At 36.6% G+C, this 21,807-nt stretch overlaps 1 protein-coding gene and 1 long non-coding RNA gene across 7 annotated transcripts; one reads left to right on the forward strand and one right to left on the reverse strand.

Annotated features, from left to right (window-relative positions):
• Positions 1-1,101: 1,101 nt before the first annotated feature.
• On the reverse strand, positions 1,102-6,232 carry LOC113653949 (F-box only protein 7-like). Of its 3 annotated transcripts, XM_047819397.1 has the most exons (10): positions 6,013-6,232; positions 5,791-5,854; positions 4,863-5,126; positions 4,512-4,656; positions 4,335-4,418; positions 3,786-3,881; positions 3,473-3,649; positions 1,859-1,909; positions 1,366-1,400; positions 1,102-1,265 (listed from the first exon to the last, which is right to left on the reverse strand). In XM_047819397.1, exons 1-10 carry the CDS (start codon positions 6,126-6,128, stop codon positions 1,191-1,193), a joined length of 1,107 nt encoding a protein of 368 aa, XP_047675353.1. In that variant the 5' UTR covers positions 6,129-6,232; the 3' UTR covers positions 1,102-1,190. The 3 variants fall into 3 exon arrangements, with proteins under 3 accessions (XP_047675353.1, XP_047675354.1, XP_047675355.1); XM_047819398.1 differs by lacking the exon at positions 1,859-1,909; XM_047819399.1 differs by lacking the exons at positions 1,102-1,265; positions 1,366-1,400; positions 1,859-1,909 and adding an exon at positions 2,008-2,030.
• A 10,983-nt stretch (positions 6,233-17,215) lies between these two features.
• On the forward strand, positions 17,216-21,801 carry LOC113653953. 4 transcript variants are annotated; one of them, XR_007144081.1, is made up of 4 exons: positions 17,216-17,512; positions 17,616-17,674; positions 19,523-19,781; positions 20,236-21,801. It is a non-coding gene; the product is annotated as an uncharacterized LOC113653953 (long non-coding RNA). The 4 variants fall into 4 exon arrangements; XR_007144079.1 differs by having other exon boundaries at positions 19,523-20,558; positions 20,642-21,663; XR_007144080.1 differs by having other exon boundaries at positions 19,523-20,299; positions 20,422-21,663.
• Positions 21,802-21,807: the final 6 nt, after the last annotated feature.

The raw sequence follows: 21,807 nt of genomic DNA on the forward strand, positions 1-21,807 counted from the left end.
CACAAAGCCGAGATGCTGCGTATGCCACTGTCACAGCTGCCAACCTCTGTAGACCAACAGCACTGAGAAAGCACATGACTAACTCAACTAACAAACCACACAAGTGACTGTGTAAGAAAAGCATCATTTGGGCAGTAGAATGTATTTGAGGTTGAACAGGGTGTATTCATATACAAAGAGCCAGACTCTATATTGTGTGATGACAGATTTCTGATTTTACTTTAAGATCCTATTAAGATCTTAATTGTAATAAAAGCAGGCAAAAAATATCTTACTCTCTCCCAAACTATTTATTATGCTACAATCATTTAATTATTAAATTAAATGATCAGTTGCTAAAAGCTAGGTGCAGAAAATCCTCACATCCTGGTTATATTTGTGACCGTGTAGGAGTCAATGGAGGCACATGGCGTGACTCGTAAAATATTATAGAATTACAATTTTCTAACCATGAGGAATCCCTTACTTTTAAGACTTATGCCTTCTTGGATTTCACCAAGCACCAAGTTATGTTTAAGCTTAACAGATTATTACCTCTGTCAAGAGGTTACGTCACATTTGATGGATTTTCAATTTACAAAGGAACCTAAGTGAAACACTGTTGTCTGAATTAATAATGAGCACAAACATCAGAATATGCAAAGTGGATTTAAATCTTCTAGTACAGTTACACTTTAAAGGAAGAGGTTCAGTGCCATCTTGTTTTAATGCGTTATACAGTGACCCATATGATTTCACTCACATCGCTCCTCATTCATTTTTGATTTTGAAGGTTGCTAATCAAATCAAGTCAAGTCACAACTGAAGTCAAGCCATATAAATGACATCAAGCGAATGCCAGATGAATGGTAGCTTTATAGCATGAGAAGCATCGGACAGTCAGTTAGCATTTCTGTTTAATTAAATTTGGAGAAATTATATATATTTTTAATTGTATTGCATTCTGGGAAGCAAGGAAAATGAGCAAAGTCAAACTGCTGGCTTTAATCAAAAGAAGTAATTGGATCTGACAGCTGAGTGATTTTTCTCTTCCTTACAGTTTCAAGCCTGTTATGAAAAAATCTGACTTCATTCTGGTTATATAAAAAGTCCACATGAATCTTTTTGTAATATATTTAGTTTATTCTGTAATGTTCCAGAGAAAATGGCCTCCTCCTGGCGGAATTTCGCTGGTGGTTGGAAACTCAGAACTAGAAATATGCTATAAAACTAGAAAATCTGCATCCTTTCTGTGACTTCCTTATCTTATATTCCTTTTTGTAAAGCTGTGGATTTTAAGTAAGAGAGAAACATCAGTGAAGTTCACAATAAATGGGATTTTAGATGAAAAATTATTTTACAATTTAGCATTTTCAATTTCTGTACCTTATTCCAGTCTTTGGGTCTGCGCCTAACTCCACCTTGAAAATAATTGCACACACACACACACACAAAAATCATTAGGCATTTATGAAATCAAGTGTAAGGCTAGTACTGAACTGCCCACAGAGTTCAAATATTGAGAGATTGTCTGTTGTCATATGTACATATTGAAGCCAGGCAAGGGCCTACCGGTAATGGCGTGGTTTTCTAATTATTCTAAGACTTTCACATAAATTATGATAAAGACCACTAATGCCCCTTTTCCACCAAAAAGAACCGGGTGCTGGTTCAGAGCTAATGACGGTGCTGGTTCAAAGTTGGTTCCACTGGCGAACCTTCTAAGAACCGGTTTGCCTTTCCATCAGTTAGAGAGTCTGACGTCACTGTATACGTGTCACGTTTCTCGGGCGAATTTAGAGCAGCAGCGCCAAACACAAACACATCAACAATGGTGAATGTTGCTTTACTGTTAATGCTCATGGCTTTGTGAACCTACATTGGCATCCAAATGCGGAGGATCCACCGTGTATATGCAGCTCCCTGTAATCTGTAAAAATGGAGGTTGTAATCGAGAAAGTATATAACATTATTTTATCATTAACACAGAAAAAATTTAGCCTTAGCATGTAGCTACCTACTATCATGTGTGCTGATAATTGATCATATTGCTGTAAAGTTAAAGTGTATTAAACATTAGTATACATAAGATACTTTATCTAACAGTAACACCACCCCCAGCCCCTGACGCAAGCGGTTCTTAAGTCTAGAGCAGCAACGTTTTGGTGCTAGTTTACAGATGATATTGTTTGGAAAAAATATTTGGCTACTTCCACATCAGTATTTAATTACACATAAAATAAAGGAAGTCTCATTTAAACTTATTGATAGGATCTACCCAACAAAACATTTTCTTGTGAAATTTACAAGCGATATAGACACAAATTGTACATTGTGTACGTTGTGTAGGGCCCCGCAAATTACGCAAGGCCCTGCCTCATTTTACAGCACATGTTAATGTTTACTGTGTAGATGACAATATGAAGCGGAGCTATCCATCTGGCCATGAAAAGAGAAAAAAGGAAACAAAATGAGAGTGAAATGCAAGAACAGCAATCAGGTAAACTTGTGTTCTTTTCAAGTTTGATGTCAGCAAGAGCAAATAACAGTAAAGTTGATGTGATTCTGTCTCTAGTCTCTATCTGACTATAGCTACATTAGCTGCCAGTGCTGCCAGTGCATCTCTTGGAATGTCTGTCACACAACAATTTATTGCTTGAACATTCGCATGAATAAATGCACAAGGGCAACAGTGATTATGAACAGCAGCTCGATAACCGCACCGCGTGTGAACATGCGTTCATATGTGTGTGCAATCGTGTGGGGACAAGTACAAAAAGTAGCGTGATAGCACTCCTAAATGACAATTTTGCTTAGAGCACCAGGGAGGTCAGGATTGGCTCTGGGTACTGGCTAATTGTAAAACCATTTTGGGAAAATGTTTGTGATTTTATTGTTAAGAATATTTATGTTAATTTTGCTTTATTTGGAAAAATGTGCTTTTTGGTGTTTTGAAGCATCAAAGAGACTATCATACTACCAATAGTATTTACATAATAAGTCTGATCCTTTTGTTAGCAAAGCTTCACATTCACAAATGTAAGTTTTCTGGAAAAAACCCTGTTGCATACCATTTAAAAAAAAAATGGAACTTTATATTGATTCTATAAAACTTTGAAAATCTGTATTATACTATGTACTATATCTGTACTATCATACTTCGATTCTTGTCAAAGTCACTTAGATCAACTTTGAGAACTGACTAATACTGACTAATACGTTGCACATCTTGACAGAATAAACAATGTCTGGAGAGTGCATGAGGTGTCATATAAGCTAGAAATAGAGCTCCAAAGTCAGCTAAAATGAAAAATTCTACTTAATAGTTACAAGGTGGTGATAATGTTGAAGATCCAACGTTTTGATCGAGATCTATCAGGTCACTTCACAAATATAGAAGACTCCTATCTTGGTAATAGCACAATCTCTAGCAAAAAAGACCAGCTCTGTCTGCAGTTTAACTCTATAGAGTGTATGCGTGATGTGCTGGTACCTCCGAAGTCACGGTACACAAAGTGTTTCCAGAGTAAGGCATCTTGAGAAACCGAGTGCAGGCGTCTGCATACTTCAGACAGACTGAGGAGTGAGGGAACATCCAGCAGCTGCATTATACTTAAAAGCAGCTCAGAGGGCAGCACAGTGAGACCAAACAGTGCAGGCAGACCCAGTGCTGCAGAGTGAGCAGGAAACAAAAACACAGACATTTTGTGTATAAGTGGGTAAATATCTGTAAAATACTGTAACTAGTGTACAAAGGGGTAGAACAGTAAAGTCAGAGCTGGCTCTGATTTAAGGATATACTGTACCTTCTCTAGCACTTGCAATTAGTGGGTAAACCAAATAGTCCTTAAAAACACGAGACAATTTCTGCATATCTCTGTAGACCAGTCCAGCATTTCCACCTACGAAGGCAAAACCACCAGACAAACAATTAAAAGCATCATCCATGGAAATGTGTACAATAAACACACATTAGATCTTCATACATAAATATAACTGTACATAAAAGACAATAAATACAAATAAATTGTTACAAAGTCTTCTGTAAGCCTAAGTGATTCTAAGATTCTAGAACATCTATACCAAATTCTTTACAGAGCTAGACAGTGGAGTTACGCTTGTTTAATTTTAACAGCTCTTCCATGATGTACTGCAGTTTCATATAAGAGAGAAAACAACCTTTATTTGTCACATATACATTACAGCACAGTGAAAGTCCTTATTTTGTATATCTGAGATTTTTAGGAGGTTTTTGTCAGCACAGGGTCAGCCATGATATCAGAGAGGGTCAAGGACATTGCTCAAGGGCTGGGGCTGAACAACTGACCTACTACACATAGTGTCATATGCCGCACCTGCCCACTCCTTAGTCACGTAATCATCAGGCTTCAGTGCCAGTATCTGTGAAAACTCTACTGCACCGGTTGTCGTCATAGTGGCTGTGAGGGGGGAAACAATGACTACACCATCAGCTGCAGCTACAATGAATGAATGCAATAACAACACCTATGTAACAGAAACAACATGCGTACCCTTTATGACAAGTGTTCGGCCCTTCAGCACACCCACCATCTGAACTGGGCTGTAATCACAGAACGGGTGAAAGTACCGCAGCCTGCAGAGATACTCTGTTGCAAGCCAGCTGCTGGCCATTTCTCTGGCTCTGAAGCCACAACCCTGCACTCATCACATAATCAAACCAAATGACACGTTTTAAACACTCAAACAACCACCAAGCTTTCTTTGTTTGATGGGTAAAAGTGACAACAAAAAATGCAATAAATGTACACAATGTAAGACACTTTAAGGGTTTTAATACAAATATTGTCTTTGAAATAGACATATGCATTAATTGATCGGTTGTGTATTGTGTGACCTCTGACCTGTGGCAGGAAACCGGTCTCCAGCAGTAACATGTGGGCTGCCAACAGCAGGCAGTCCGAGGTGCTGTTGCACTGCTCAGTCTGGTACAGTGTCTCTAGAGACGGAGGAACCTTAACTTTCTCAGCTTCACAGCACAGCATGGGTTCAGGGATGAAGAGCCCTACTGCCTCCTGCTCAGCCTCACCTCTGTCCATATCAGTCTCCTCAGTCTCACATGTTGCACATGCACTGTCTGGGCTCTCATGGCTGCTGCTGGTGTCTGACTGAAGGAATTAACTCAGAGTTGATGAAAGTGTTATACGTATATTTGCTTATTTATAATTACAAGGAACAAGACAGGGTCTGAAACTCTGGCTAAATAATAAAAATAGCTTCTTGGAAAAAAGACACACAGATTTCTGACATTCATTATATATATATATATATATATATATATATATATATATATATATATATATATATATATATATATATATATATATATAAAACAAAAGAAAAATATTTGTACTGTATATACAAACAAAAACGTTACAATAGATATAAACTTATTGTAGCATCAACTCTGTTGTCTTAAAATATGTAATGCAACACAAGTTAGTAGTAGTAGAAATAAATATTAATTTATCATTTTTAATCTATTTTTTTTAATTCCTGTAAGCTGCTTTGTGACAATGTCCACTGTTAAAAGCGCTATACAAGTAACTCTGCATCAAAGGGAATAGTGTAAAAATAAAAAATAAATCTGTGTAACATTTTAGAAAAGAATAAAAGAATAAAAAATAAATAAATAAAAGGCATTTGTAATTATTACATATATTTACAATACATCATGACACAGACACAGAAAATTATTGTGACAATATATTATGACATAATTAACACAATACTAATATTATATTGTCATATCACACAGATCTCAACACTCACCTGGTGTGTAGATAATCCAGCGGGACTCTGAGGTGTGTTCTGATCAGCTGAAACGTTGCTGTTACTGTGAAATGGAAGCATCTAATGTCAACAACAGCTCAGCCACAAAGCGTCAGACCACACAAACTTACTAAACTAAATTACTTATGTTATTAAGCGGCACTAGCTTTCCAATGTTTAGTGTTTACTGTTTTACTCTCATTGTTGTACAAATAAAATGACCTGTTTTCAGCGACCACTACGGGGCCGGTGGTGTCCTCTGTGTTCTCTGTCGTTTCATCCTCATCGCGCCGGAGAAGATTCTCTACAGCCGAACTAACAATAAAAATCTTCACCATTATTTATTACTTCTCGTAATCAAAGTAACTTCAACAAACGCATCACTCGCACAAAGTTCAATGTCTTACTGAAAGCTCCGCGTTCTTTACTTTTAAATATGTTCTACTTCTATTCTCTATGACGTCGGACATCGATTGATGACTGATAGCCGAAAACAACAAAAAAAAAAACACGTTAGATTTTTAAATCAAAATATAAACAAATCATATCATGTTCACCAAAGTGATTAAAGATGCATGAAGCTGAAATTATTTAACTCATTAGTTTTTCATAATGATTCCACAGATTTTTTTTTTTACATTCACCTGAAACCATTCAATGTAATTTTATTTGTATAGCTCTTTTAACAATGGACATGGTCTTGACGCAGCTTTACAGAAAACAAAATGTTTATGTAAAGTTATTTTCATTTATCCCTAATGAGATCCTAAAAATATGTGTTCATTTGTTGACACGTGTTCTAAAAGCTTTGGACAGATATTTTCATTAAATACTTATTTTTTTTTAGTTGTAATTATGATACCAAGTCACACATCCACGTTGAGCCTTTTTATAATAATAATAATAATAATAATAATAATAATAATAATAATAATAATAATAATAATAATAATAATTTTTCCTGCTAGAGCTGCAACAAAAAAAACACTTACTTTCAGTGATATTTCATTCCAGTAACTTTTTCGACGGTTTTATATCTGAATTAAGGACCTCATTTAATGTTTTAAATATAAATGTCTTATACACTCACCTATGAAGAAAGTCTGATTTGTTGCCTTTATGTTGATCACACATCGTGTAGTAGGCACACTGGATGACTTTCTGTTGTATAAGACTGAGATTCAAAATACATAGTTTATCTATTGATTGGCTCTTTGAACATTCATTCATTCATTTTCTACCGCTTATCCGAACTACCTCGGGTCACGGGGAGCCTCTGCCTCAGGGGTGATTCTAGGGTCAGAGCTTTAGGGGTGCTGAGCTCATTTTTAGGGGTGCTGAAGCTAAGGATATGATCAAAAGGCACACAGAGGCGTGTCATTTTAAATGTCTTTAGTTTTATTATTATTATTGGGCTTTTAACTTTTTATTAAATGACAAATTCCTTTCACAAGATCATTATGGACTGTCCCTAGTCTCTCACCTGAATCTGTCTTTTTTCTTTTAAAGAACTGTCGTATGTCCATTGCTCACTGGCAGGCCACACGCACACCTACACACACACACACACACACACACACACACACACACACACACACACACACACACACACACACACACACACACACACACACACACACACACACACACACACTAATGCTAGGAGTTCAGGAGTTAAGCCTGGTTCAGGTTAAATCCTCTGTGTGTGAGGAATGAATAAATACAGCAAAAGAATAACATTAAACTTTCTTTTATTGTCTAGTTTGATAGTCAGCCACAACTGAAAAATAACAGATCTAGGAATGAATAACAATTCATTTAAAAGCCACATTGAGTGTTTTCACACATACTGGTGGTGGTATATAGTGATATGGCGTTTATTCTCACTCAGGTCCTGTGCTACTCCACAGCAGCGGCGACCCGCTGGACTAAATTTAAGGGGTGCTGAAGCACCTCTAAAAAGGGGCTAGCCTCGCCCATGCTGTGCCTATCTCAGGCGTCATCGGCAGAGGTGGGAAGTAACGGAGTAAAAATACTTCGTTACTGTACTTAAGTAATTTTTTTTGGTATCAGTACTTTACTCCACTATTTATTATTCGGACAACTTCTTACTTTTACTCATTACATTTTTACACAAATATCTGTACTTTTTACTTCTTACATTTTCAAAACGGACTCGTTACTTTTAGTATTATTCTCATTAGTATTAACTCCAATAAAAGTAAGCCATCAGTTTCAATCCATTGTCCGTATTATGCTTTAAGCATGAAATGGGATGGACACAAAAGGCCAATGGCAATAGAAACAAAAGTTTCCCATCAAGAAGCCAGTACAAACACTGACAAACCACAAACTCTCGTGGAAGGCATACCTCACTACCTTCTACACACTCGCCCCACTCAAGTAAGGTATGCTGCCCCCTACAGGTAAGGAATGGAACTATATCTATAGCAGGGTAGACCTGTTAGTATTATTCTTAATTAAGATGGGATGAAAGGTTTTAATTGTATTTCTCTTTGGGAATTGTTTTGACTCAGATGTGGATAGATGTTCAAACATTGACTGTTATATCTGTTATCTGCCAAAATAAATGTATTTCATATTTTAAATAAAGAAAAATGAGTGTGCAGTTGGTAACCATGGTTTTAACTGTTTAGTGTTTTTTGTAATGTTTTAGATGTGGATAAATGCTGAAATGCTCACTGACTGCTATTTTGGGTAGCTGATGAAGGTAAATGTGTGTGTGTGTGGGGGGGGGGGGGGTTACTATTGTTAATCTAATAAAAATGAAATGGGGAAGTTGATCATTGTGTTTATGAAAATGTTTAGTGTTGTAATAAAACATATGATGTATTGTTAATTTTGTTTTCTTCTGTATTAGATTTAAGTCAATTACTGTTTCTCCTGTGTTTTTTTGTTTGGTTCTCTGGTTGGCCGGTCTCAGTGTGTGCTGCATGGTGGCAACATGTGTATTTTGTTGATTGTTTGTGCATGAGTCCGGTTGGCTGGGGTTTTGTTTTTGTATTTCTTTTTTTAACACCTTCCCAGCCTTATGTCCCCAGCTTGATTCCTAGTGCTTGCTTTCTGTGTGTGGGCCTTTCTGTGTATAGGATCCATGTTTGCTGTGTTTTCTTGAAGTGGCTGAGTGAAGGTTTATGTTTTGAGTTGTGTTAGTTTTATTTGAATTGTGCTGTTATTTTCTTTTCAGTTGATATCAGTTGGATGTCTCCCTACGCTTCAAGGGTCTGCCACACGCCAGGAAACTAGCTAATATAAGAGTGTGAGCTGGCTGTTAACATCTTGGAGAGCTGTGACCAATTTTTGATGAGTTATTTACATAAATCATTTCATGTCTGTGTTTGATTGTTGTGTATATCATTTGCTGTTCTATTTTTGTAATAAATCTTTGTACCTTGAATGATTTGTAGTGTTTTTGGGCCTGTGCTCTCTAGAAGTGTTTCTCTTTAAAACTAATTTTGAAGGAGGTGCATAGTGTTACAATTTGTTTAATATTATGTCTAACAAAGGGCTGTACAATCTTCAAAATACTGCACTGTGCATTCATATTTAAAGCAACATTCAAATAACTAATTTATCATGAAATACCACAGGAACATTAATTTATATAAATAACCCCCAAAATATGTGGACTCACAAAACAAAATAAAAAAATTAATAAAGTCAGTGTAATCCTAAATGTCAAAGTAATGAATGAAAAATAAAATAGAATTATTTTGTTTAAAAATCATTACAATTCAAGTATATGTATAACAATTGATACATAACAGTTTAAGAATAAGGAAAATAAATAAAATGCAGAAATTATGCATGGTAATATAAGCAAGTGTGACCTAATTATGCTATAATTATTGGTAGTTACATATAACTAACAAAAGTGTACAGAACCTTTGAGCATTAATATTGAATGATTTGCAATGTGATGTTTGTTAATATTGAAAGGGATACAAGCCGATTGTGGAACCTTTGATGACCATGAAAAGGTGTCTATTACAATGTAAAATCATCTGACTCGGTGAGTTTTATGCACTTTTCTATTTTGCAAGAATATGTACATTATTTTTGTTATTTATGTTTGTATGTGATGTTTACATGAAGTTTGATTGATTACTTAAGTGTGTAAATTGGTAGAAAATGTCATGCTAACGTCACGTTCTAACGTCACGTGTGCTAACGGATATGAATATAAATAGATTATAAATAGATAGATTAAAATGTCTCTTTATATTCATATCCGTTAGAACATGACGTGATGATAGCCAGAGACTCAGCTGTCTGGTTTAAATGTGTTTTGAATGGATAGATGTTCATGACACGGCTTTATCGAAGAAAATCAGGTCTGTGACCTGGATTGAAAAACACAGTGGAAGCAATTTCACAAACTCTGTGAAAGTGAGATGGCGAGCCACCCTTGAGTATTCCAAATTCAAATTCAATTTGTATAAAGCTTTTAACAATTCCCATTGTCTCAAAGCAGCTTTACAGTAGTATGGAAACAGAAGAGAGAGAAATAAATAGATAGATAGATAGATAGATAGATAGATAGATAGATAGATAGATAGATAGATAGATAGATAGATAGATAGATAGATAGATAGATAGATAGATAGATAGAATAATAAGGAGGAAATAAGGATAAAAATAAATAAATGAATATACTGTATAAAATTAAATTTTAAAATTCATTTAAAAAATATTAACTTAAAATTTAAAATACTATATATCTATCCCTATCACTAGGAGGTGATGGTGGAAAGGGAAAAACTCACTGAGATGACAAGAGGAAGAAAGATGAAGAGGAACCAGTCTCAGAAGGGAACCCATCCTCATTTGGGTGACACTGAACAGTAATGTAAATTTAAATAATGTCCTTTCTAAAACAAATTATAATTGTGCAACCAAGAGCTCCTGAGGAACTAATGGATCATCGCAAACTGAGTTCAGCACAGACCTGATTGCTGATATAAACCAGACCAAACAGCTGACTGACAACATTGATTCAAAGAAGGCATGACAGTCTTCTGGTGGCTCCATCCACAACAATCCCATGAGTCACTGACTGACCATGCAGATTGATCACTGTCAATGTGATCACTGGGCAACAAGACTCCAACCAGGGGTAGAACATCAGGATTGACAAAGTAGCTCCTTAAGAAGAGACGATCAGGCTAGGAACTCGGAACACTGGGAGCTCAGAAGTGATTAATACTGTCTGTGTTTGTGTATGTGTATACATATATTTGCTGTTATAACAGAGAAATTTCCCCGTTGTGGGACGAATAAAGGTCTATCTTATCTTTTGGTAATGTCAGGTTTTTCCCCCCTGTAAGCTTATAAATGTCATTAACATGAAAATGCTTAACATGTAACTATATGAGATTATGTTAAGGGAGATTTGGCTCTAAGCTTAATTTTTTCTAACTTTGTAAGAGCACTGATTACATTAGTAAGATTATGTTGTTATTCTAGGAGACTCATTTTGAATAACCCCAAAAGGAGGAATGCTCTGTCTCTCACCATGTTAACATCCTGACTGGTATAGACGACAGCTTGTTGCCAGTTATCGCTGTGGCGATGGACAAACTCCTGGTGTGAATGTCAGCCTGTTCTGCTCTACTCTATGAGTGGCTATTGGAAGAGCTGTTCCGAGGAACTTAAAACTTTTATTTTTCCATCAAGCATCCTAAACCGTGTTGTATGTTTACTGGATGGCCTATCACCAAACAAGAGGCTTTGCTACATGGACTAGTCAGTAAGGTGGTGCAAGAGGAGAATCTGCCAGTCTAGTCACCCTGTGGTGGCTTTCAGCAAGCAGTCTTTCAGAGGCACAGGGTGCAAATCCGAGATGCTGCGTATGGCACCGCCACCACCATCTGGCGTTGCATGATGGGAAGGACAGAATTCTGCCTTTTTAGAAAAATTCCAACCTCTGTATGTAGAAAAAGCATCATTTCAGCATTAGAATGTATTTGAGATTGAACAGTGTGTATTCTGACTCTGTATTGTGTGATGACAGATTTCGGATTTACTGTAACTGTAATAAAAACAGACAAAAAAACCCTTACTCTCTCACAGACGTTTTATGCTCTAATCATGTTTTAATAAAACATATATATATATATATTATATTTCAGTTTAAGAGATTATTGCCTCTGCCAAGAAGTTACATCACATTTGATGGATATTCAATTCAACAGAGAAAGGAACCTAAGTGAAACACTGTTGTCTGAATTAATGATGAGCACAAACATGAATATGCAAAGCGGTTTTAAATCTTCTAGTACTGTTACACAAATGAAGAGGTTTAGTGCCATCTTGTTGTAATGAGTTATACTGTGACCCATATGATTTCACTCAAATCACCACTCATTCATTTTTGCTTTTTGTGAAGGTTGCCAATCAAATCAAGTCATATATAAATTACATTTATGTCAAAGCAACGGTAGCTTTATAGCATGATACGCATCGGACTGTCAGTTAACATTTCTGCTCAATTAAGTTTTGAGAAAAATTACATATTTTTTAATTGTATTGCATTCTGGGAAACAAGTAAATGTGAACCGTCAAACTGTTGGCGTTAATCAAAAAAAGAAATTGGATCTGACAGCTGAGTTATTTTTCTCTTCCTTACATCGGTCATTTTCAAGACTGTTATGAAAAATCATGACTTCATTCTGGTTCTTTAAAAAGTCCACATTTTTAGACAAAAGATGGGATCTTGGAGGGAAGATGAAGTGGAGAAATTTGAGCGTAACGCCCCATTATTAATTTTTGCTGTGACTTCTTTTGCTGAAATTTTAAGTAAGAAAGAAGCATCAGTTAAGTTCACTCTGAATGGCATTTTAGTTAAAATTTACAATTATAATTATTTACAATTTAGCATTTTAAATTTCTGTACCTCGTTCCAGTCTTGGGCCTCAGTGTCATCTTGAAAATTCATTGCATGCACACACACACACACACACACACACACACACACACACACACACACACACACACACACACACACACACACACACACACACACACACACACACACACACACACACACACACAAACATTAAAGGTATTTATGAAATCAGGTGTAAGGCTAGCAATGACCTGTTCACAGAGTTCAAATATAGAGAGAATGTCTGCTGTCTGTTATACAGTATGTGCTGTTGTGCTGTCCTGAAATGCAAAACAATAACCTATGCAAGTATGATTGCGACAATGTCCACTGTAAAGCGGGCTATACAATTAACCCTGCATTGAAGAGAAGAGTGTAAAGATTTCTAACAAAAAATATGCAAAATGTGACCTTTTATATATGACCTTAAATTGAAATAAAAGAAATTTGTAATTACTATATTTATTTAAATTATATCATAACAGACACAGAAAAGTATTGTGACAATGTATTATGACATCATATTGTCATATCACACACATCTCAGCACTCACCTGGTGTGTAACTGATCCAGCGGGACTCTGAGGTGTGTTCTGATCAGCTGAAACGTTGAAACTGTGAAATGGAAGCATCTAAGGTCAACAACAGCTCAGCCACAAAGAGTCAGACCACACAAACTTACTAAACTGTGTGCTCATAAAATAGTGAAGAGTGATGTAAAGTGTAGCATGGTTTAACTTGTAGAGTTTAGAGTGGTGTAAAGTGTAGAGTTGTGTAAAGTGTAATGTGGCATAAATTGTAAAATTTAGAGTGGCATAAAGTGTAGAATTGTTTTGAATGTAGATTAGTGTAAATTGTAGATTTTAGAGTGCTGTAAAGTGTAGAGTTAACTGTATGTTACTGCACAGAGGGAAATAGTTATCACACCTCAGTCCAGGAGAACAGACACACTTCTATATGTGACGTGTTTGTTGTGGACTTTTAACTTTTAACATAAACCCAGGGCTCTCAAGTATCACACATTGAGCGTGACAGTCACCCATATCGGTCTTTTGTCATGCACTTCCGCCACACATTGTATTTCATAAGCAGAAAAACTTACTATTTATCATATATTTAATACACTGCAGTGCCCAAAATGTATCAGTTTGCACAGCTCTCTCTGTGGAACCGAGCAGGAATCAAGCGCGTCTCCCCTGGAGTTCTTAATCAAGTCTGCCACTTATCAGCCAATCAAAAGAAGTTACACAATAGACAATCAGAAAATAGCATTATTGCATCTGGGCAGGGGCGGTTCTAGCCCTTTTTAGGGTGGCTTCAGCCCCCCTGTCTGTGATCTCAGCCACCCTAAAACTATAAGTATAATCTTTACTTTAAAAAATAAAAATTACGTTAAAATGCAGGACATGTCTGGGAAAGAAAATCGTTTATTAGTTTGATCCAAGAGCGATTTTTTTATTTTGCTTTTACGCGCTTGCTTTGTAGTCTTTCAAAAGTGCCTCATCAGCTGTCTGCTTTATTTGAACACGCAGTCAGAGCTGGAGGCGTTTATCTACAGTATAACTTTAATCGGCTGAAAGACGGCAAAGCAGTAAAATTTCACTATTCTTATTACCAAAATTGATAGCACAAACAAAATATTAATGCAAACAATTCTTTCAATACTAAATAAAAATAACATTTATTGATTTGGTCTTTATCTTGTGGATATTTGTTTATTAATGACTGCATTCATTGGACACACTGTTTGTAGAGAATGCACACATACATGAACTGATTTGATTCGAGACTGGCATCATTACATCATACATAAAATTTCGGTGTCCACTTTTGCGATTTTAAACAATACCATAACTTTTGGCTTACTGTGTAGTCATATAATATATAATATAAAACTCTTCTTGTTTTAAATTCTAACTGATGACTAAAATCCCTAAAAATGAAATCCTAGAACCGCCCCTGCATCTGGGTAAGAATACCCTGCACAGAGAGTAAGTCATGATCTCCTGTTGTAATGTTACAACAAATTCACAACTTGTTTGACACAAACAATGACATTTTGACAGCTGTTAGAGATGTTTCCCAGATAATCAGCATCAGTTTTTCATGAGTGTCTGTAACTTAGCCAACAGTTTTACACCCTGTTCACAGACCACATCTGCTCAGAACAAGTAGTCTAGGCCAGTGGACTTCAAACTGGGGGCCCTGAGATGGTGCCAGGGGGCCCCGGTTCACTCACAACACCTGCTCAGAACAAGTAGTCTTTTATCTTAAATTAAATCTCAGAAAAATAAGTCTACTAACCACCATCACTACATTGTATAATTTAATATGTTTTGTTTAATTCAAATGTTAAGTTCTGGAATGTTTTATGTAATACATTTTCGGGGGTAGACATATTTAAAATATGTCACTCTTGTCTGTCTTCAAAACTTGGCAAGAGCCCTGTAAACAAACCTTTAGCATACTGAACAATATTATCATGATGTGAACCGCTGACAGTTAGTTAGTTAGTTAGTTAACTAATAACCGAGTTCTTGGACAGATATTGATTCATTCTGCTAGCTAGTGCGCATTAGCTGCATGGTTTAATTACTTATGTTATAAGCGGCACTAGATTTCCAAAGTCTACTGTTTTCTGTTCTATTCTCATTTTTGTACAAATAAAATTACCTGTTTTCAGCGAACACTACGGGGTCGGTGCTGTCCTCTGTGTTCTCTGTCGTTTCCTCCTCATCGTCCCGATTAACATAATAATAATAAATAATAGCTGCCACGTTTGCAGCTACGACCGAAACCAGTAGGAGTCCCAAAGAAAAGCTCTCTGCAGCCGCCCAAACTGCACTCATAAACTTCTCCATTATTAACTTCTCGTAATCAAAGTAACTTAAACAAACACATTACTCGCACAAAGTTCAGTGTTTTTCTAAAAGCTCTGCGTTCTTTTTCACGTTTTACTTTTAAATCTGTTCTACTTCTATTCTCTATGACGTCGGGCATCGATTGATGACTGATAGCAAAAAAAATCTATGTTCAATTTTTAAAGGAAAAACATAAATAATTCATATCATGGACAGAAAAGTGATTACAAAAGTGCATGAAACTGAAATTAATTGACTCATAATTTTATATAAATTATTCCACAGATTTTTTTTTACATTCACCTGAAACCATTCAATGAAATTGTATTTGTATAGCACTGGACAATGGCCATTGTCTCACCGCAGATTTACAGAAAATGTTTTGCATGTATCCCTAATGAGATAGTCAAAATATGTGTACATTTGTTGCCAGGTCTTGGACAGATATTGGACTGATATTTTCATTAAATACTTATTTTTTCTAGTTGTAAATATGATACCAGGGAGATGTTTCAGAAAGGATTTTAAACCAACTCTAAGTTTAAACTTGAACTCTGAGTTGACAAACCCTGAGATGGCAAACTCTTAGTTTTCGGTTACAGAACAGCTGAAATGAGTTTAATTATTATCAATGGAGCCATTATCAATGGAGCGCAGATATAATGAGTCACCATGGTAACAGCGTCAGACAAAAATAGGTCTGCGTATTTCTCACCAGCAGAACTGTTTATGAAAATGCAGAAATGCGTAAGTTTACATTTTAATTACTTTTATACATTGTTGGGTGTAATTAATTACTAAGTAATCTAAATACTGTCATTTAATTAAAGACTATAAAACAATTCTGTATAAAACAATAGTGGATTTAACATAAAATTTTAAAAGGTATATTTTTAATGGGACCTTCTCCCTCTAGTTACACACATTGGTCAATTCAAGGATATTTCATGCAATTGTATATTGTTTATTTGAAAGCATTAAAAGTGCAGTTTCTTGTCTTTCCTTATGGTTCAAGTGGTTGAGGTTGATTTGGGATTTAGAAAGTAATTAATAAGTAAGTAGACCAAATTAATAAGTAGACCAATACTTTCTAGAGATAGTAATTATCACATTAATCTAATTAGACTGGTTAAAGATGTAATTTGTAGTTAGTAATTAAGAACGATTTTAGAGTAAATTCCCAAATGTTATAATATCAGAGTTGAAACTGGAAGAAAAGTATTTTATTAAACCTATTAATTTAATTTTCATGTATAGGTGCAGTCCTGCAGGCATTAAAAGAACGTGGCAGCAGCTTAAAATGAAATATAAAAACATAATTCAATCAGATAAGCCTTCAGCATATCATAGGTGTAGGGTACATGGCTTTACAAACGTTTGACATATTCTCACTCTCTCATTCATTTTCTACCGCTTATCCGAACTACCTCGTGTCACGGGGAGCCTGTGCCTATCTCAGGCGTCATCGGGCATCAAGGCAGGATACAACCAGGACGGAGTGCCAACCCATCGCAGGGCACACACACACTCTCATTCACTCACGCAATCACACACTACGGACAATTTTTCCAGAGATACCAATCAACCTACCATGCATGTCTTTGGACCGCGGAGGAAACCTGAGTACCCAGAGGAAACCCTGAGGCACGGGGGGGAACATGTAAACTACACACACACAAGGTGGAGTCGGGAATCGAATCCCCACCCCTGGAGGTGTGAGGCCAACGTGCTACCCACTAAGCCACCGTGCCCCATTTGACATATTAAATAACTAAATAGCATTCGTGTCTAGCAATGCAGAAGCATTTTTATCAAAATGGGTAGCAGTGCAGAGGAGATGGCCCTGAGCCTGAATGCTGGAAGGCCAATTGCTGAGGGAATTCCTGGAGGGACTTCATCAGAGCCAGTCACTCCAGATTTAAGTGCCTTCATAAAATGTAGAGATCTACCTACAGTATGTGTTATTTTATATATTTTATATATTTTTTATTATATAGACTTTTTGTGATATTTCCATTTATATTACTTTGGATTGGGTTTTTCATTGGTCCCAACAGATTTGTATGGTAATATCTGTCTCTTGGAGCCTCCTGTCCCAACAGAACCCCAGGCAGTTGTAAGTAGCCTACTCAATACACCATAAATAGTATTATAATGTGTACTTTTTAAAAAAGTCAAGTCAAGAAGCTTTTATTGTCATTTCAACCATATATAGCTATTGCAGTACATAGTGAAATGAGACAACGTTTCTCCAGGATCATGGTGCTACATAAAACAAAGACAGGGCTAAGGACTTGTAAGTAGCCTTAGCCACATAAAGTGCAACTGTGCAACCTGGTGCAAACAGTGCAGGACAAGACAAACAAGACAGTGCAGGACAAAGGACAGTGTAGACAAAAAGTTACAAGACAATATAAAAAATACAAAAACTACAATACACAAAAGACAATAAACAGAAACAGTGCCAACCTACCATTGTATATACTGTGTGTGAATACTGAATGTTCTAACATTATTCCATGCAGTAACATTAGAATGAACACAGTTTCTTAGCAGCAGGTCCTTGGGATAATATATAGAATTGTGCAAAATCAGCAAATAAAATATTATATAGTATGTGCAAAATGGCTGAGATATTGTACAATATGTGCAAAAGCAGCTGAAATGTTGGACAGTTTGTGCAAAACAGCATGTAAACAGTTTGATGGATTGTAAGCAGCATGTAAACGGTTTGATGTATCATTGTGTGTTTTGTGTAGGTCTGTGCAGTCCATATGATGTGTGTGTACAGTATGTTGTGCTCAGTACAGTTCAGTACATATGATGTGTGTGTACAGTATGTTGTGCTCAGTACCTTTTTCCAGACGGCAGGAGGGTGAAGAGTTGGTGTGGGGAGGTGTGGGGTCATCCACAATGCTGTTGGCAACGCTGTCCTCACTATTCGCTGCAGGGGAATAGTGATCCGAGATCGTACAGTTCCAGAACCAGACAGTGATGCAGCTGCTCAGGATGCTCTCAATGGTCCCTCTGTAGAACATGGTCAGGATGCGGGATGGAGATGTGCCTTTCTCAGCCTTCGTAGGAAGTAGATACTTAACATTACCACTACAGTGGTAATGTTGATATTATGTGTCTACACATCAAACAATCTGCACATTCACATTTCTTCACATTTTTATGTGGAGTAGCCTACAGTATAGAATTTATAGGATCTTTATATCTGTAAATGGTCATTCTTATCTATCACGGAAGGCAGATCTGGAAATCGAGATTCTGAAACAAAAGCTAAAGGTGAGTGTATGGTCAGAGGTGAATTCTAGGAAGTATTGAAACTATTAAAATATAACCTTTTTTTGGGAAATAAAGAACAACATATAAATTGCTGAGATTTTGTGTTTATTCATTTTCATTTTTTTTTTTTTTTGTGGTGGTGGTGGTGGATACTGTATCATGATTAATTAGCCTTACTAATATGTTCTGCATCCCTGATGTTATACAGAAAACTACCATTTGCAAAAAAACATAAGGCAACACAAAGCACCTGCTCGGCTTTAATCTGATGGCTGATGATTCTGATGTAAGGATGGATGAGATTATGGATGTATCTTAGTATGGATGTATCTTGAGGTATCGCTCAGATAAAAATACATGGGGATATGACAAAAAATTCACTCTGGGCCTCGAAGTCCTCTCCTAATGTAAATGTAACTCTCTACGAATTAATACAGCCTCTTCATCAACAGGATCATCCATAACAGGACATGCCATTTCATTCCATTTGATCTCTGCGTAACTGAAATGTGTGCAATAAATGAGGTGTTTAAACATTGCTTCCTCTTTAAACAAAGGGGAGGAGACCGAAAGAAAGTCTGGGTTTACTGAAGAAAACCTGCTCCCGACCAGGTTAGGTTTACAGAGTAAGTTACTATGGTAACTGACTCTGAGTATGTTACATCTCTTTCAGAAACGGCCATTCATCCACGACCATCACCTCCTGTTGCACCATGATAATGCACGGCCACATGTTGTAAGGATCTGTACACAATTCCTGGAAGCTGAAAACATCCCAGTTCTTGCATGGCCAGCATACTCACTGGACAATGTCACCCACTGAACATGATTGGGATGCTCTGGATTGGTGTATACAACAGCGTATTCCAGTTCCTGCCAATATCCAGCAAATTCGCCCAGCCATTGAAGAGGAGTGGAACAACATTCCACAGGTCATAATCAACAAATTGATCAACTCTATGTGAAGATGTGTTGCACTGCATGAACCAAATGGTGGTCACACCAGATACTGACTGGTTTTCTGACCCCCCAACACAGTAAAATTACATATTTTAAAATGGCCTTTTATTGCGGCCAGCCTAAAGCACACCTGGGCAATAATCATGCTGTCTAATCAGCATCTTGATATGCCACACCTGTGAGGTGGCTGGATTATCTCAGAAGTGCTCACTGACACAGATTTAGACAGATCTGTGAACGATATTTGAGAGAAATAGGCCTTTTGTGAAAAAGTTCAGCTCATGAAAAATGGGGGCAAAAACAAAAGTGTTGCATTTGTTCAGCGTAATTTATTTTAAAGAAAATCAAATCCAAATTTGTTAAAACAACATTGTTTCATATTTACTATACAGTGTGATGATCTTTGCACATAAATGTTCTTGTTAGGAATCAAAATGGCAGTGCACATGTTTTTGTGATGTCACATGAACACACAGCATAGTATGGTGAAGTAGGTGATGTTCAAATTCTTTTTCAGTTCTTTTTGGCCATTATTGTTGTTGAAGTTCATGACCCTGATTCAGGACCTTCCAGTTCCTGTGATCGCAATGGTTAATAATTTAATTTCCAAAGCAGCAGGATGCCAGCTAGTTGCCAGTTGTGATATTGCTGTAGCGACAGACAAATCGAGCTTTGCGACTCCCAGTGTGAATGTCAGCCTGTTCTGCTCTACTCCAGGAGTGGCTATTGGAAGAGCTGTTCCTAAAGAGGTAACTAGGAACTTGTAACCTTTTTATTTTTTTCCATCAAGCATCCTAAACCATGTTGTGTTTTACCCAAATGATGTTTACAGGAGGCTTTGCTACATGGATTAGTCAGTATGGTGGTGCATGAGGAATATTTGGAGGAAGAAGCACTGGCCATCGCACACAGAATCTGTAAGTCCAGTCACCCAGAGTCGGCTCTCGGAAAAGCAGCCTTTCAGAGGCAGATGGCACGAGGCAGATGGCACAAAGGCACGAAGCCGAGATGCTGTCATGGTGGACAATCTGGCACTGCATGATGGGCAGGAGGGAATTCAAGCTTTTGTAGAAAAATGCTAACCTCTGTAGACCAACAGCACTGAGAAAGCACATGACTAAATCAACTAACAAACCACACAAGTGACTGTGTAAAAAAAAAGCATCATTTCAGCATTAGAATGTATTTGAGATTGAACAGTGTGTATTCATAAACAAAGAGCCAGACTCTGTATTGTGTGATGACAGATTTCTGATTTTACTTTAAGATCCTAGATCCAATCATGAGTTTTATTTAAATTAAATGTGACTGTGTAGTTGTCAGTGAAGGCACATGGCATGACTCATGTAAAATATTATAGAATTACAATTTCCTAACCATGAAGAATCCCTTACTTTTTAAGACTTTTTTTCTTGGATTTCTCCAAGCATCAAGTTTAAGAGATTATTGCCTCTGTCAAGGTTACGTCACCTTAGATGGATTTTCAATTTAACAGAGAAAGGAACCTAAGTGAAACACTTGTCTGAATTAATGATGAGCACAAACATCAGAATATGCAAAGTGGATTTAAATCATCTAGTACAGTTACACTTTAAATGAAAGGTTCGGTGCCATCTTGTTTTAATGCATTATACAGTGACCCATATGATTTCACTCAAATTGCTCTTCATTCATTTTTGCTTTTCGTGAAGGTTGCTAATCAAATCAAGTCAAAACCCAAGTCAAGTCATATAAATGACATCAAGTGTATGTCAAATCAACACTAGCTTTATAGCATGAGAAGCAAAGGGCAGTTAGCATTTGGGGTAAAATGATATAGTTTTTTAATTGTATTACATTCTGGGAAGCAAGAAAAATTAGCAAAGTCAAACTGTTGGCTTTAATCAAAAGAAGAAATTGGATCTGACAACTGAGTAATTTTTCTCTTCCTTACATATTTTAGTTTCAAGCATGTTATGAAAAAATCATGACATCATTCTGGTTATATAAAAAGTCCAC

This window comes from Tachysurus fulvidraco, chromosome 10, assembly GCF_022655615.1.
Source record: "Tachysurus fulvidraco isolate hzauxx_2018 chromosome 10, HZAU_PFXX_2.0, whole genome shotgun sequence".
NCBI classification, from domain to species: domain Eukaryota; kingdom Metazoa; phylum Chordata; class Actinopteri; order Siluriformes; family Bagridae; genus Tachysurus; species Tachysurus fulvidraco.

Bases quoted from the DNA above. Each gene is read 5' to 3' on its own strand.
- LOC113653949 (XM_047819397.1), bottom strand. From the start codon at position 6,128: ATGGTGAAGATTTTTATTGTTAGTTCGGCTGTAGAGAATCTTCTCCGG. The intron at 5,855-6,012 runs GTCATTTTATTT...TCCATTTCACAG, and splicing joins GTAGTGGTCGCTGAAAACAG to TAACAGCAACGTTTCAGCTG. The intron at 3,650-3,785 runs GTACAGTATATC...CTCACTCTGCAG, and splicing joins AATTGCAAGTGCTAGAGAAG to CACTGGGTCTGCCTGCACTG.